The 16,088-nt window shown below is 38.8% G+C and overlaps 2 protein-coding genes across 7 annotated transcripts; one reads left to right on the forward strand and one right to left on the reverse strand.

Moving 5' to 3' along the window:
* Nucleotides 1-69: 69 nt before the first annotated feature.
* LOC115727106 (sugar transporter ERD6-like 6) lies at nt 70-10,829 on the forward strand. Of its 4 annotated transcripts, none has more exons than XR_007197603.1 (18): nt 73-592; nt 856-918; nt 997-1,086; nt 1,198-1,257; nt 1,346-1,411; nt 1,500-1,565; nt 1,654-1,729; nt 2,712-2,776; nt 2,859-2,951; nt 3,141-3,399; nt 3,644-3,690; nt 3,799-3,861; nt 3,934-3,993; nt 4,092-4,157; nt 4,253-4,312; nt 4,983-5,097; nt 5,206-5,370; nt 10,795-10,829. XR_007197603.1 is itself a non-coding variant. In XM_030657263.2 (18 exons), exons 1-18 carry the CDS (start codon nt 401-403, stop codon nt 5,316-5,318), a joined length of 1,461 nt encoding a protein of 486 aa, XP_030513123.1. In that variant the 5' UTR covers nt 79-400; the 3' UTR covers nt 5,319-5,700. The 4 variants fall into 4 exon arrangements, 3 of the variants coding, with proteins under 3 accessions (XP_048131000.1, XP_048130999.1, XP_030513123.1); XM_030657263.2 differs by lacking the exon at nt 10,795-10,829 and having other exon boundaries at nt 79-592; nt 3,141-3,221; nt 3,315-3,399; nt 5,206-5,700; XM_048275043.1 differs by lacking the exon at nt 10,795-10,829 and having other exon boundaries at nt 70-592; nt 4,983-5,126; nt 5,360-5,700.
* Nucleotides 6,513-11,030, reverse strand: LOC115727107 (7-methyl-GTP pyrophosphatase). Of its 3 annotated transcripts, XM_030657264.2 has the most exons (10): nt 10,870-11,029; nt 10,581-10,652; nt 10,415-10,489; nt 10,050-10,133; nt 9,237-9,317; nt 8,869-8,938; nt 8,698-8,789; nt 7,577-7,618; nt 7,390-7,470; nt 6,513-6,807 (listed from the first exon to the last, which is right to left on the reverse strand). In XM_030657264.2, the coding sequence occupies exons 1-10, from the start codon at nt 10,894-10,896 to the stop codon at nt 6,736-6,738; spliced, it is 696 nt and encodes a 231-aa protein (XP_030513124.1). In that variant the 5' UTR covers nt 10,897-11,029; the 3' UTR covers nt 6,513-6,735. The 3 variants fall into 3 exon arrangements, with proteins under 3 accessions (XP_030513124.1, XP_030513127.1, XP_030513126.1); XM_030657267.2 differs by lacking the exon at nt 10,050-10,133 and having other exon boundaries at nt 10,870-11,030; XM_030657266.2 differs by lacking the exon at nt 9,237-9,317.
* Between the last annotated feature and the right edge of the window lie 5,058 nt (nt 11,031-16,088).

Genomic DNA, 16,088 nt, shown 5'->3' on the forward strand with positions numbered 1-16,088 from the left:
TTGTGGAGGTCGCGGCATTACAGCTGGGAGCCCGGGAATTCGCCAGATCAGCGCGCGAGCTCGACAATAGCCCGGATGACAACGACACGACACGACAGTTGCTGCAGCACGTTCTGGTGTGCTATGATTATTTTTTTTGCCTATTATTAAACAAAACGAAAAGAAGCCCCATCCCTTGTCTGCTTCTGATCCTACTGTTTCCCATCATCAGCTCTCCCCCAGCCAATTCTCCGTCCGTCGTCCTTGCGTTCCTTTCGGGTATCTTCCTGTCTGTCGCTCGCGCGGGCATTTCAGCGGACGGGTAGAGGGGCAACCTTGCAGATTGGGTGCTGGGCTCTTTCGATTCGTCCATTCTTGATCCGATTGAGGGGAGTCTAGTGTTGGGAGTGTGTGGGAAGACATGAGCTTCAGAGAGGAGAATGAGGAGGGGAGGGATCTTAGGAAGCCGTTCTTGCACACGGGAAGTTGGTATCGGATGAGCTCGAGGCAATCCAGCATGTTGGGCTCTTCTCAGGCGATTCGCGAGAGCTCCATATCGGTTGTGGCCTGCGTCTTGATCGTTGCTCTGGGTCCTATTCAGTTCGGCTTCACTGTAAGCAGCTTTCTCAATCTGTTCTTGTCGATTTATTTGCCCGTTTGGTCACTCGAGCACGATTGCGAAAGCACTATACTATACAGCGTGAAAAGCCCCTTTTTCTCGATTCTCAAACAACGAAATCAGCTCTGGTCGAGAGCAAATGAGGATGGGTACCTTAAAAAATTGACATTGCTTTTGAACTCAATTCGTTTGACTGAAAATGGGGCAGTTTAGTAGCTGTTGATGTTCTTATCTGAGTGTTGATTGCTTATGAACAGTCGGGTTACTCTTCGCCTACACAAGCTGCGATCATAAAGGATCTTGGTCTTAGTGTCTCAGAGGTGTGAATCTTTCAACTCTCTATCTCAAATTTGTATTGGCTTTTCTTGAGTACAGCAGCTAATCCGATTCTGGGTCAGTTCTCCTGGTTTGGTTCGTTATCAAATGTAGGGGCTATGGTTGGGGCAATCGCCAGCGGTCAGATTGCGGAGTATATTGGGCGAAAAGGGGTTCGATTGAATTTTTTTATTAGCTTTTCTTTGTCAACATTCCTTTTTTGTTGTAAGATTTGTTTATCTTGATTAATGTGACGGAGGTTTATTTTATGTTGTCAACTGCAGTCTCTGATGATTGCTTCCATCCCTAATATCATTGGCTGGCTTGCCATTTCCTTTGCTAAAGTGAGTTTTTGTACTTAACTATCTATGCCATATGTTGGGGCATCTAGGAGAGAAGTGGTCGAGCGTGACATTTCCAATGTTCTCTTAGGATTCTTCTTTTCTGTACATGGGAAGATTGCTAGAAGGCTTTGGTGTGGGCATAATTTCTTATACGGTACATTCTATGCTGCTCTAGTGTGCATCTTTTATAGTTGATTAGAGAATGAGAAAAGTGAAGATGCAACCTATTTTGATATCCATAGGTGCCTGTATATATAGCTGAAATCTCACCTCAAAACATGAGAGGTAGCTTGGGCTCAGTGAATCAGGTTGGCATTGCTTAATCACTAATTGAGGTTTTCTTCCTGAAAAAGGCTGAGTCTCCAGGTAGTAACAGTGTGATTTGTGTGTTTTTAGCTCTCAGTTACTATCGGGATAATGCTGGCTTATCTGCTGGGGCTTTTTGTCGAGTGGAGGATACTTGCCGTTTTAGGTAAAGCACTCAAAGCTTTGTTCATAGTTTTTAAGCGCATATTTTCTTTTATCTATTGTTGTTTCATTAGTTGGTTAATAGAATCCTTTAACTTGTAATTTTATCTTAAGAAACGAAGAAGAGCTTTAAATGATATCCTTTATTAGCAATGATTAGTTGAAATTCTTGTTTCTTGCAAAGTCAGAGCCATTGTATTTTGCTAGGTGGACTCTTCATAAAGCGAAGATATTTCCAGATTGAAGAAAACAGCAATGTTGTCGTCGAATGAAAAAAAAATCTGCCTTCTCCAATTTCCTTCTTTGCTTGATAGCATCTTGTTAGAAGTTTCCTCTGTCTCAAAAGTATTGTGAAGGTGTATTGGTTTCTTCAAAGTGTTGCTCTTCTCATAGAGGTTAAATTTGCACCAAACTTCACTTCCTATTGCTATGGCTTACCTTATTTAAAATTCCATTTGTAACTCAAATCAACATAACGATATCCCAGCTTTTCAAGTACCCAACTGATCCAAGCTAGGAATGGCAGCCCACTTTTTCACGCGCATGATCTGAAAGCACACATTTTTTGCTCTTGGGGCAACCTTAAGAGGATGTGCGAGCATGTTGATCAAGATCCAGGTCTTCAACAAGGAAGAAGAATATAATTGCCACTTGAGCAATCACTTAGAGTTCAACAGCAGCATCTTGATACAATTGACGCAGTTTAACTGGTTTTGTAGCAATTTTAAGGAGAACTTAACTGAATCTGGACGTGGTATCATTACTTGAGACTACACAAGCTTGAGAGAAATAGAGGCCCTTTGTTTTGAGTACTTGAGCAATGTTAGAATGATTGAAATGAAAATTTCATGTTCGTTAGTCTTTGTTCTTTGTTTTCCAAGAAGAGAAGAGATGAGATGAATATTTAATACAGACATACTATCGAAAGGCTTCACCATCTTCTTGCTGTTTTTTTATATATACTACTTTATTGGTTACATTTGCAGGAATATTGCCATGTACCATATTGATACCCGGTCTGTTCTTCATCCCAGAATCCCCCCGCTGGCTGGTAAACTCTGTTCAGTGATATTTGTCTGCAATTCTAGTTTGAGTTTGTCTTAGTTCTATCCAGATTCATTCCTCAAATACAGGCTAAAATGGGCATGACAGAAGAATTTGAAGCTTCTTTGCAAGTTCTTCGAGGCTTTGATACTGATATTTCACTTGAAGTGAATGAGATCAAGGTAGTGTTGAGTGAATCTTTCGTTTGTATTTACAGTTGTGATTGAAAACTTGAGATGTAGTAGCCTCCTTCCGAATGAGTTCTTTCTGAGCGTGCAAACTGATGCTACATCTAGTTTGTTTCCTTTAAAGATTGTTGCAGGGGTGCACCTATTTAATTAATTACAAGTAGTTTCCTTGGTCTTTCACAGAGAGCTGTTGCCTCAAGCAGCAGAAGAACTACCATTCGATTTTCACTGCTCAAACAAAGAAGATACTGGTTCCCTTTGATGGTAAACACTTTCCGGAAGTTTTCCTTTCCCTTCCTGTGTTTTGCCATTTTAAGCTATCAGAGGCTAATTGTCTTCCACAAATGTGATCTGCAGGTTGGGATTGGCTTGCTTGTCCTGCAACAGCTTAGCGGGATAAATGGGGTTTTATTCTATTCTAGTGCCATTTTTGAGGATGCTGGTAAGCATGTTGTACTCCTTCCTTCACATTGTTGTGAAGAAGAATTTCCAGTTGAATTAGCTTTAATATTAGGCCATGGACATTACTTTTATCCATGCTGACTACCCTCTGGCTGTCTGCTATGTTTATCATTTAAGTTTGAGTTTTTTGAGCAAGCAAGTTGACTATGTTTCTTCTGCAACAACTTACCCTTATCAGTAAGCATCTCTCTAATTTCCTTGGTGTTTGCTTTTGTCTCAAATAGGGGTCACATCAAGCAATGCAGCAACAGTTGGAGTTGGTGCAGTTCAGGTAGAACATAAGTAGGCTATTAACAGGCTTTTACATTTTGTGATTGGAGATGTCAACCAAAATAGAATATCTTCCTAAGGCATGATTAAGGGACGATATGGCTTTTAGGTTATTGCAACTGGAGTTACTACTTGGTTGGTGGATAAAGCAGGTCGCCGGCTTCTTCTTATTGTAAGTATCACAAACCTTTCAGTTTTCGGTATTGCCCAGCTCTAGCAAAATATTGATGACTGTCTATTTCAGATTTCCTCAGCTGGGATGACTGTTAGCCTTCTTTTAGTTGCAGTGTCCTTCTACGTGACGGTAATACTATAGTTTGCTCCGCATGTTCAACCGAAGAATATTTCCTCTAGAAGCTTTTGGAAACTTTCTCATCAAGGGTTTCTTCTTGATGATTACAGGACTCCATATCAGACAGTTCTAGTCTTTATAATATTTTTAGCATCTTGTCAGTGGTTGGGGTTGTGGTAAGTCACCATGTTCGATGCTGGTAGATACATGTCCCGTATATGAAAACGTGAGAATGTGTGGTAACACTGTCCTATCTCTGTCTTCCTATCAGGCTATGGTAGTTGCATTCTCGCTAGGAATTGGAGCCATACCATGGATTATAATGTCAGAGGTAATATCACTTGGATTAAATCTGATCTTGTTAGAACTGGCAGTCATTCTGTTGAATGTTGAAATGACAGAGGGGTTTTGCAGGGAACTCCACTGACTTTACTGTTTATTTATTGAGCCAGATATGTTTGACCTACAACTATATTTTCATAGTCAACAAAAATCTTACTCTTCAAAAAGAATGGAAGCAAGAGGAACTTGAAACATGTTTGTAAGCAAACTAAGTTCAAAAAGAATGGAAGCAAGAGGAACTTGAAACATGTTTGTAAGCAAACTAAGTTCAAAATTTTGGATTTAAATTATGCAGCCTATCATTTTTATGTCCTTCCTTTTTGGCTGGACTAAGTTAAGTTTCCTAATGTCCCTTTTTGGCATAGGGAGAATCCAGGATCTTTCAATCCTGACTTTCACGATAGAATAAACACAATCTAGTGAGCCTTACTTATGAAATGCTGGGTTAGATGTTTACTTTGTGCAGTAATCGATATCGTGAATAATAGGATGAAGCAACTGGCCCACTAAAGTATTTTTGATGCTGAAGGAATCTGTTCATCTTGTATTGGTGTGGGGAGAGAACCACCATGGAGAAGATAGCAACTGTTCATTTCATATGAAAGAAATTGTGATCTTGTTGCATCTAAATTTGAGGTTTATTCTTCTGGTGAATGCAGATTCTTCCAGTTAATATTAAGGGCTTAGCTGGAAGTATTGCCACACTCGCCAACTGGTTATTCTCTTGGGTGGTCACCATGACAGCAAATTTGCTTTTGACTTGGAGCACCGGAGGTCTCTCTCTCTCTCTCTCTCTCTCTCTCTCGCTCTCTGTGACTTGCGTTTTCTCTTATTTCCAAAGTTGGGTGTGTATTTGACTTGGCTCCCCTACATCTTAAACAGGTACCTTCACTATCTATATGGTTGTTAGCGCTTTTACTGTGGTGTTCGTTTCTCTTTACGTGCCCGAGACTAAAGGAAGAACTTTAGAAGAAATTCAAAGATCCTTCAGATGATGGTCTCTCCTTTCCTCTGGGGTTGCTGTCCTCCCTTTCCTTCTCTCTCTCTTTGAAGAGACAATCTCTGTATTCCCCGGCATCGAGGTTTGGCACATGCTCTGAGGGGAAGCAAGATGTACAATCACCTACCGTATAAATGCAGGCATTTTCTTTGGCCAGCAACCATTTTGCGACTTTATTACTTTCATGGCTTCATTAAGTCACTCTCCAGAGCTGTATTCTTTACAAGAACTTGTTAAGCTTCTCGGCATTGATTTTAATTTATCTGTCACTTGAGGGAAGACTGGATTGTTAGTGAATCTGGAGAAAGGAAGTTTTGATGGAGTTGTTTTGCTGCTTTTGCTCATCATTGAATAGAATCCCAATACTTTTATTTGTATTTGGCAGTACATTGATATACTCTCCAAAGTACCCATGGACCTGTTTAAGCATATTTCATGTCACGACCATCTTAAGCCAATGGATTTCAACCAGAGTTAGGATGTGAGTTGTGTTTATGAATCCTCAGACGTAATATCACTCTCTACATTGTTATTTTTCCCCTTTTCCAGAACCACCTAACTAGTCAGTGCGGCCATAGCCTGTAAGAGAGACAGCAACCAATGTATTTTTGTTTTTTTGGCCAAGAGAAACAAATACACCGACCGTTCGCAGTATGTTTCGAGTCAAAGGTTGCACTGTCCACAATGAACTAGCCATCTGATGGTTCAATGGCCTGTGGTTACAAAGTATTTTAGGCAACAGCCGAAGAGTGAAAGGTCAATTCAATTTCCTCATGTACCCTTATTGGCTAAAAAGAGACAACTGAAACTGTACAATAATAGACGTACGCTGTGAATCAACCCAATGAAAGAACGTGAAAAGGCTTATGTCACGAAAACCCAGTTTCAAAGGCCTTTGAATATCCGAAACAAGCTTCGAATGTCTGAAACAAGCACCATAGTTTCTATCTGAATCGGTCCTGAGATTTTTGTGTAGGCTCCTTTTCGCTGTCAACTTTCTATTATAGAGGAGAGTCATCTATAGATGAAATTTATTGAGTCTCGGAGGGGGAGGGCGGGCTATTTGACCGCGCGCCCCCCCCGCCCCGGTTACGGGAGTCTCTTCCTAGTTAACTTTGTCAAACCAATATACCAAATATTCCTGGATTCAGGAATTGATTCAACTGTGAACCCGATGGAACTTGTGAGCCTCAATATTACATTTGACATGTAACTGAAGAACGTAGCAACGTAACAGTGTTTTCCAACATAAGAGAAACCCGAAACTAGGAAAGCAAGTCACAAAGTTTAAAGTTGGTGCAATGTAATTTTAGGTAATTGGGCTAAAAAACCATTCTCACAAAAGACCAACAGTAGCATCTTTAATGAAGCATCAATATAGGGAAGGTCAATAGTAAGTGCTGTGATCGGATTCACAACACTTCCTTTATGAGTTTCTCAGTGAGAGATTTGGGGAGTCCCATGACGCTATCAGTTGTTCCTATCTGCAAACGAACATTAGCAGCCAGTGTTAGTCTGCTGCAGAATGAAGATGAACTTCATAAGTAGACTAGACTGAATGAACATGCAAAACCATCGCATAGACTTGAGAAGCCACCAACTCAGGGTTGTGTACTTGAAACATGAAGATAACGAAATGAAAAAGCATTTCATGTATAGACTAATCTATCTGGGCACTTTCACAAATAAGACCAGCCTCCTTCATCTTTACTCTTTTTGAACACTGTACCAGTCAAACAGTTTTGTAATGATCTCTGAACAATGAAGCACTACCTAAGAAAAGGAGCAAACTATCGCATTCTCCAAAACTAGAAGTCTACAACCATACCATGCTTGATTTATACAGAGCTGATGGAATAATATAGTCAAGGAAAACCACTAGAGATGGGTTCTTCGATAAGAACACCAAACTAACCAAAATAATTGTGAAGGATCCTCGAAATCGCACTTAGCATATCTTAATTAATCTCCCGCCTAAATGTATCGTAGATTATGAATGGTGATGCCACAAAATCATTGTTGACATTGCTGTGCCATTGTTAAATTACAGAGGTAAGTAAACCAACCACTTGCTTCACAAAGGGCAACATCAATGGATGTTCTATGATTAGTCCCCCAGCAACGTTAAGCACAATTCCTTCCTCTACCTGTACAACAAGAGAATATGAATCTTATTAGCTTGCCATGTAATCACAAACCAATATTTGGTCGAATCAAAAGATGACATTAGAAAAAGAAATGAAGGTTCTTCACCATTTTCTCAATGATCTCGTCTGGTATTTCATGAAAGAAGATCTGCAGGGCAGTACCACAAAATAATATTCAATTAGATCTTCGTTGTGGGAATAGTACATGTTTGACTTTTGTGTGCAACTCTATCAGCATCATGAAAATCCACTTTGAAATAACACAGCAAAATGAAAATAGCAGGAGCACATACAGGAGCGACAATGTTAGTTTAAAAAAAAAACTGATGAAATAGCAGGAGCTTCTAAAGACCTTGAGTACTGTTAACTCCAAAAGAGCTCTAAAATTTAGACTCTTATAAAATTGCAAAAACCAATCAGATTAAAGGCTCGCTCTATTTATTCAACAAACATAATTTGACAAAATAATAACCCAGAGATCTCTCCAGTCACCAGCGAAAGTTAAAAAGCTAGACCTCCAAAGCACACTTAATCAACATCAGGCAGTGAATAAAGTACTGTGTAAAGTAAACAACACATTACACAATGAGTCTACACATGTTTTCAAGAAGTTAAGCACAGGACATCAGCAGACAACGGCTTTCTATAATACTATTAGCTCAACAATAAAGTTGCACCAACAGATAATACACATTTGAAACTTATTTAGCCCGCCATTTGGATGACTGAAACTTGTCACTTCTTCAGCTTCAACATAAACTTTGCACCCTGTTGGCCAAAATTCTTAAGGTCAAAATCAATGTTTCCATAACGTACTGGAGATATAACTTAACGGTGTTCAGCATCTGTTGAAGCGATCAGAAGCAACCAACAAGCCATATCAAAAGCTGTATCTATAGCTAGTTGAATATGCTATCGATTGAAAGTGCGACCCACCATGGGAGCTTCAAATGACCACATAAAAAAAAAAAAATTATCTATACAGATGACCATAGCAAAACATTCACCATTATACAATTCAGCCCTGCTTAGCCCTACCTAAGACAGAGCAGCACTTCCCTAGTCCATCCACAGCAGTAACCTCAAATTCATCTTGACAAGAAATTATCTATATAATATGACAAAAGATGTATCACAAGCACAAGGGCTCCAGCCTAATACTGATTGAAACACTCAAATCATAATGGCATTCATTTCTTTTCTCTATGAGAAGGAGATAGAAAGTACCTCCACACGATCCCATTCTCCTTTTCTAATTCCAGTTCTAAGATTGGTAACAAGAACAGATCCAACAGTTGCGGCATGTCCACCAGAATATCCTGCGACCTATTTGGTTTAGATTATATGGTCATGGAAAAGGCATCAATGATAAAGTGGATTGAAACATTTTAAGCAAACCTTTCAGAAATTCTCGTGCTTCTTCCTTACTGGATGGTTTTTCCCTAACGGCATCTCCATAGACCACCACCTCCAGATCAAATTCACAGTAAGAAAAAACACAAAGCAGGCTGTTTCTAGAGAAGACTTTCCAATTAAGCAAAAGAACATGTTTTATCACCATCCGGGACAGCCATCTATGTTTGAGGATACAAGGTGTTTAGGAAATTAATAGATAGATATGCCACAAATTTCTCCTTTTAATATGCGGACGTATGAGCACTTCTAACATTGCAGACACAACAAATATCGACAGTAAACGAGTTGGTCAAGTATATTGTAACTTCGACCAAAAAAAAGGTATATAGTAACAAAAAAAGGACTTTTACTTGATCACAAGTTATAAGTAATGTTGGATCAGCATCCTTGATGTGGTCATCAAGAGGTATCTTCTGAGAGATGGCTTCTGCCTGACATGAGGTTCCATGAAAGAAAGTAAGCACCTGAGTTATGTCACACTGCAACTGCCAATGTCATCCAGGCGCAATGACAAACAAATCATGCAACTTAATGAGATCACCAATTCTCTAGCTCCCGTTACACAAAGACGGACTATCATTTAAAGAATGCAACATCTTGAGCATTAACTTTATCTAATGTTAATATCATTCAGCACCATTCGTAGCTTGTGACTATAAGAGATTAACCAGCACATTCACGACCAAAGAATTCCTACAACCAGGTGTCCAGTTAATTTGGAAGGGATTTGCTCAGTATTTCGTATAAGGTCAAAAGGTTCAGAATGCAACTCAGGCCAGGGCACATAGGAGAAACCCAAATAGATAAAGGACTGTACCATGCTTTCACCTTGCCAAGGTACATCATAGCTTACAGGAAAAAAGAATTGGCCCTCCCTGGTCCTCCCTTATCAAGTTCCAAGTTCATGGGGGTTAATTCCTACTTTCAGTCTCCTAACCCCAACTTACTTATTGAAAGAAAAATGACATTGCATGTTTCACAAATTTAGAATCTCAAAAGCTGTGAACCATCAAAGCATGAGAAGATCAGAGGGTGAAAACTATAAAGTAATAAATCAAGGTATCCTCAAATCCATAGATGGTGCTAGGTAGGTGACACAGGACTTGACCAATTGAAAGGGTTTATATAAGGAAATTTGACAAGGAAGTGTAGGAAAGATGTACTGTGTCTGCTGCAATCAGAATTATTGGTTCAGAATCCTTCTCTTGGCTATTTATCCACTGTAATTTGGATGTGATAGCAGTGGCCTGTAATGAAACTCAAAAGCAATTAACGGAAGAGCACACAAACCCAAACTATATCTAATTCAGTCCTACAAGAAAGAACCAGAAACTGGAATTAGGCAAGGCTGAGGACTAAGAACCTGCTCCTAACATGATATGTTATGCTAAACTGAAGAGTCCCTTCATCACTAGTAGCTTGACCAACAAATCTTAGCGTCACATATAATGATGACACATCCATAACACTCAGTAACCAATTAGCACATAATTTTCAAAATATGCGGCACAATTCACTATCCCATCACCTTAGCCTCTGCGAGAGCCATCACCAACTCCTCCGGCTTATCCTTCCGGATTGCTTTCTCATCAATATCTGCAGTCTACCTAACAAACCAAACCTTAACACAAACTTCCAGGCAACACCCACGAATCACAATAACAACAACAAAGTCTATGAGAGACAATTCTTACCGTGATGGTGAATTCATACCCCATTTCAGCCAATATCTTCCTCCGGGCTACTGAAGAAGAGCCTAAGATTATCTGCACAATACAAAGCTTGGCAATCCATTTTCACTTCAAGTATAACCCAAGAGAGATTACGAGTTTCTTTCTGAAACGAAAATGCAGCAACTCGAGGCACCAATTTAGCGGCTTTTTCTAGTTCCTCCTCCTCCTCCTCATCCTCTCTCTCTCTCTCTCTCTCTCTCAAGGATGAGAACATTAATGGAACGGGAAGTGCGACAGGACAGAGGCGTACCTTGAAGGGAGAGCAACCGGCTTCCATCTCTCACGGCGACAAGAAAATTGAACTGTTCCTTCACCTCCACTGTTGTTGGGGTTGCTGGAGGTCTGATCGATGTTTTATTTGCTTTGCGAGGCGAAACGACATCGTCGAGACTGATATACCTTCGATTCGAGCCATTGTACCGAGGGTCTACTTTGAAAACCGAATTGAGTCGATTTGGTTCGACTTTAGTCTCGCTTTTGTGAATATTCCTATTCGGTTTTAAACAACTCTTCAACTAAGCGATTAATGTAGAATCCAACTTGTCTGGAAACAAATTTTAATTGATTATATGTGTGCTTATTGCCTTAATAGAAACTCAATTCTCGTGAGGATGATAATTTTATGGTAAGTGGGCATAAAGATATTAGAAATGCTAAAAGTTTCGTACGGCATTCACTTTAATGTCAAAAGTTTTAGTCGGCTCACTTAAAGTGTCAAATAGAATATATTTAAGCGCCTCTGGTGATAAATTCTGACAAAAAATAATAAGTGATTTTTTAAATTAAATGTGAATGTCTAGATGGCTTTTTCATAAAAAAGAAAGTCCAGGATGAACGATGAGGTGACCTTTACTCTAGAAAACGACACCGTTCTCTCTTTTGTTCTCTTTCTTTCTCTATGTTCTCTCTCCCCCTCTCTCTACTATATCACCACCATGCCGAATTTTTGCCGTTGCTTCTGCCATCGCCTTGTCTCTCCTCTTGCGCCTTCTCTTCCTTCTTGGCGGCATTGACTCTTTCCCGGGTAAAAGCATGGAGATTAGATCAAATTACTCTAAAAATCAAAATTCAGGAAAAAAAAAACAAAAATTGAGGTTAGTTGAAATGAACGAGGGTTTGAATTTTATCTCGGAGATGATCTCGGACTCGAAAAAATTGGCCATGCTATCATCTAGATTGTCCGAAGTCGACACGGACGAGGGTCTCACGTTGGCCACGGGCTGGTTTGGTTTTGGAACCGGCCCGTGGAAAAACTAAAACCGGCCCGGCCCCTCACGGGCCGGTTCCGATTTTAAAAAATTAGGAACCGGCGCAAAAGAAAAAAGGAAAATGGGGAAAGAGCCGTTGGCTCTTTCCCTCCCCCCCCCCCCCAAAAAAAAAAAAAAAACCCCTTATGGCCATTGCAATTATGAAACCCCCCACCCCCACTTTTTTTTTTTTTTTTGCTTTTAAATTTCCTATAAAAACCATTCTCTTCCCTTTCATTTTTTCTCACAATTTCTCTCAAATTCTATTAAATTCTTTCAATTCTCAATTCTCTCAAATTCTCTCAATCCGCTCAACCCCGACTCAATTTGTCAATTTTCTTGAATTAGCTTTCCTCTCAATTTTCTAAAAAAAAAATGGCAAGTAGAAGCGGAGTTGGTGATTAGGGAAAGAGCCCGATGTCAATGGGGATGGGGGAATCCGATTATCCTCAACCTCATGATCAATATGATTCTCGTGAGTTTACATGTTGGGTAGATGATGATGATAACATCAACTATGTTCCCAACGTCGAGCACGTCCCAATGCAAGAAAGTCTTCATCCTTCTACCGGCATTGAAAAAACGTCGACAAAGAAGGAGCCGGAACGGCAGGCCCGGGAGAGTACATCTAACTTATGACAACACTTTGACAAGGTACATATAAGCGGAGACAAGTACAAGATAAATTGTAAATATTGTATGAAATCATACAATTTTAATAAAGGAGACGGCTATGGAACATACCGTTAGCATCTGACGTAAAAACATGCAACGCAAGTGGAGATCGACACTAGGCAACAACAAATTTCCGGGCACGCCAATCCTAACACTTCTTCTTTATTTCGTTATATTGATGAATTTTATAAAGAAACATTAGCTCAATATGTCGTCATTAAACATTTACCTTTTACTATTGGTAAAAATTTTGGTTTGAATTTTTTTATCAACACTACATGTATTCTGCGAGCAAAACCTGTTCCAAGAACTATTCTTAAACGTGAACTTTTTAGGGTGTATAAAAAACAAAAAAAGGCTTTGCAAAACTTTTTTACGGATTTCAATGAACGTGTGCATATAAGTAGCGATATTTGGAGTGATCCTTGGCAAATTCGTTCTTATATGGATATCACATGTCATTGGATAGGTGAAGATTGAAACATTAAAAAAAGAGTACTTGCATTTCAAGTGTTTGATGAAAGGTATACCACCAATAATATTTATAGAATAATTAGACAAGTTTTAGAAGAATATAATTTGATTAATAAAGTTTTTTCAGTTGGTTTTGATAATGTCGCGTCAAATACCGCTTTCATTCTCGATTTAGAAAATATTTGTAAACCCTCTTTTGGTGGACAATTTTTTCACATTAGATGTGCATTTAATGTTTTAATTTATGTGTACAAAATGGTTTACGACTCTTGAGGCTTTTCTCACCCCAATAAAGAAAGTAATTAAATTTTTATGGAGTCATCCCCAAGTTATGAAAGAATGGGGCAGATTTTGTAATCACATGGACAAAAACCAAAAAGATTTCCAAAAGATGTTTCGACTCGTTGGAATTCTACCTACGAGTTGTTTCATCAATCTTTTGCTTATAAAAATTTATTATGTGCGTTTATTTCAAATAATGTTTCCGAAATTACTTCACTCTCTCAAGATTGGGTTGTTTGCAAAAAAAAAAAAAATAGATTTTTTGAAAGTTTTTAATGATGCAACTTATATGTTATCTGGTGTTTATTATCCTACTACATATTTATTTTTAATAGAGTGTGTTAATATTGCTGATATTTTTTGAGAATATGAGTAAGATGTTCAATTAGCTTCGATTATTATAGCAATGAAAGCAAAATGGCTGTATTATTATGCATGTATTCCTCTTGTTTATTTGGTTGCTATTGTTTTCGATCAACGTACTAAATTAGATGGTTTGTATGATTATCTGAATGATTATTATTATGATTGTTTACATTTGAATGAAACAATAGATATTAAAACTATACAAGTAAAGGTTAAAAACGCTATAGTAACATTATATAAAGAATTTTATAGTAGATATGGTTTAGGTGATAGTGGATCTTCTCAATCTAGTGGCTCACAAAGGGAGGAGAGTTGTAGACTTAGTAAAGGGTACAATCTGCTAATTAATAAACAAAAAAGACAAAAGGGAGTAACATGTAATATTTTCAAATTAGAAAATTATTTAACCATTGCTTTTGAGTTTCGTGATTCCAAACACAACATAGATTTCAAAATTTTGGAATGGTGGAAGACTCATTCAACCCAATTCCCAATCCTCACTCTCATCGCAAGACATATGTTAGCAACCCATTCTTCAACAATTGCAGTTGAACAAGTATTTAGCATCGAGTGATTAATTTTGGACGACCGCCGTTCAAGATTAAATCCGGATCTTGTGGAGGTTCAAGCTTGTGTCCATGATTGGACAAAGGCTAAATTTCGACTACAAGAGTTGGATCGAGACGATGAATTCTTTAATGATAGTGGAGATACCACCGCCATGGGTACCACAACGGGTAGCGACGATTGACGATGAGGTAAGTTGGGGTTATCAAAGGTAAAAGAACTACATGAGCTTTGATTCTTCTATCTCCAAGAAGATATGTAGGCGCTTAATGATAATTCATTAAATTCAAGCCCATTCCCTCTCTTTTTTCTCCCCCCAAATTTGATTACAATGTACAATTTGACTATAATTTATAATTGATAATTTTTTATTTTTTAATATCATAATTTTTTATTTAAAATTAAATTTTAAATTCGAATCTGGCTGTTCCGAAATGGAACAGGAACCTCCCATTCAAGGGCCAATTCCGGTTCCATCGTGGCCATGAATTGGAACCGCCGGTTCATGAACCGGAACCTGCGGGTCATGGCCCGTGGCCATGCCTAGTCTAATGGTCGGGGGATGATCAAGTCGAGAAGGGTCTTCCCTAAGATTTAATGCTTGGGGATTACCGTCGTTTGGGAGGGTAAGAGTGTGGTTTTGGGGGGAAGTCGAATTAGGATTTCGAATTTGGGAAAATCAAATTAGGGTTAAGAATTTGGGGCAAAATATATAGACGGCGTCGTTTAGGGGTATATATACTGACTTGGCACACCGATGAGCCACTTCGATCGGAGAAATTAATAAAATATGGTCACGTTGGATTTTCGGCAACCCAAATTAGAATTGACACTTAAGTGATCAATTTTTTTTTTAAAGTAACACTTAAGTAATCCGAATTTTTAACTAATATGACATCTTTTTAGCCCAAAAAATCTTACGTGAATTTCATACCTAAAAAATAAGAAAAAAGATTGCCAACTTAAAAATAAAATGTATGAGACTAAGGTTGTGTTTGGTTGGACTTTTGGGAAAAGCTTTTGGAAAATTGCAAAAGACTTTAAGTTGAACGGTGTTTTTCGAAATGCAAATTGTGTTTGTGAAATTGTACTCTAAAAGTCTATTGTAAAGCAACTTTGGGTAAAATAATGTTTGAAAAATATTATTTTTGCAAAGGACTTTTTTTATTTTGTTATTATAAAAAACCCTTAAAACTTTCCCCAAACTTGGAGAAGGCACGGGTTGCTAGCGACCTAGATTTGGCTCCGGCTGCCGTCGTCTGAGGTCACATGACCTCCGGTGGCCCTCAACTACCCTTAACAAGGGCCACCTAAGGTTGTGCGATAGAGACAACCTTCGCCGGGATTGTGCGACCTCATGCGGCCTTCGCCTTGGTCACGTGACCCTAGGCGACCATCGCTTGGGTAGCATAACCTTTCTGACCCTATCGCTGTCCACTCATTGGCGACTCTCATGCATAGAAGATGAATACATAGAAGATGAACAATAACAAGGGAAAAACCAGAAAATTGAAAAAATGGTGAGGTTAGTTTTGGAAAAAAGAAAACTTTAATAAACCTAGAGACAAGCATGTTGGAGACAATTGAAAGTCCAAGGTAGCTGAAGACTTGCTTTGGGCTTTCAACCTTTTCAAGGCTTGCTTTTTTTCAAAGCCATGTCAATTTTTTCCCAAACGCCTAAAATTTGGCCCAAGGGTATTTTGGACGCCCAAAGCCCCTTGGAAAAGTCATTCCCAAACAGAGCCTAGGGGTGCGTATGGTAATGTTTTAGTTTTGGGGAACACTTTTTGAGCACAAATGATTTTTTTTATTATGGTCCCGTGAACATTTTTGAGTAAAAAAAATGAGTTTGGTAATC

Source organism: Rhodamnia argentea, chromosome 2 (assembly GCF_020921035.1).
Source record: "Rhodamnia argentea isolate NSW1041297 chromosome 2, ASM2092103v1, whole genome shotgun sequence".
Lineage (NCBI taxonomy): Eukaryota > Viridiplantae > Streptophyta > Magnoliopsida > Myrtales > Myrtaceae > Rhodamnia > Rhodamnia argentea.

Bases quoted from the DNA above. Each gene is read 5' to 3' on its own strand.
- LOC115727107 (XM_030657264.2), bottom strand. From the start codon at position 10,896: ATGGAAGCCGGTTGCTCTCCCTTCAAG. The intron at 10,490-10,580 runs GTAAGAATTGTC...TTTGTTAGGTAG, and splicing joins GGTATGAATTCACCATCACG to ACTGCAGATATTGATGAGAA. The intron at 7,471-7,576 runs GTGAAGAACCTT...CTTGTTGTACAG, and splicing joins ACGAGATCATTGAGAAAATG to GTAGAGGAAGGAATTGTGCT.
- LOC115727106 (XM_048275042.1), top strand. From the start codon at position 401: ATGAGCTTCAGAGAGGAGAATGAGGAGGGGAGGGATCTTAGGAAGCCG. The intron at 1,258-1,345 runs GTGAGTTTTTGT...ATGTTCTCTTAG, and splicing joins TTGCCATTTCCTTTGCTAAA to GATTCTTCTTTTCTGTACAT. The intron at 2,777-2,858 runs GTAAACTCTGTT...CCTCAAATACAG, and splicing joins CAGAATCCCCCCGCTGGCTG to GCTAAAATGGGCATGACAGA.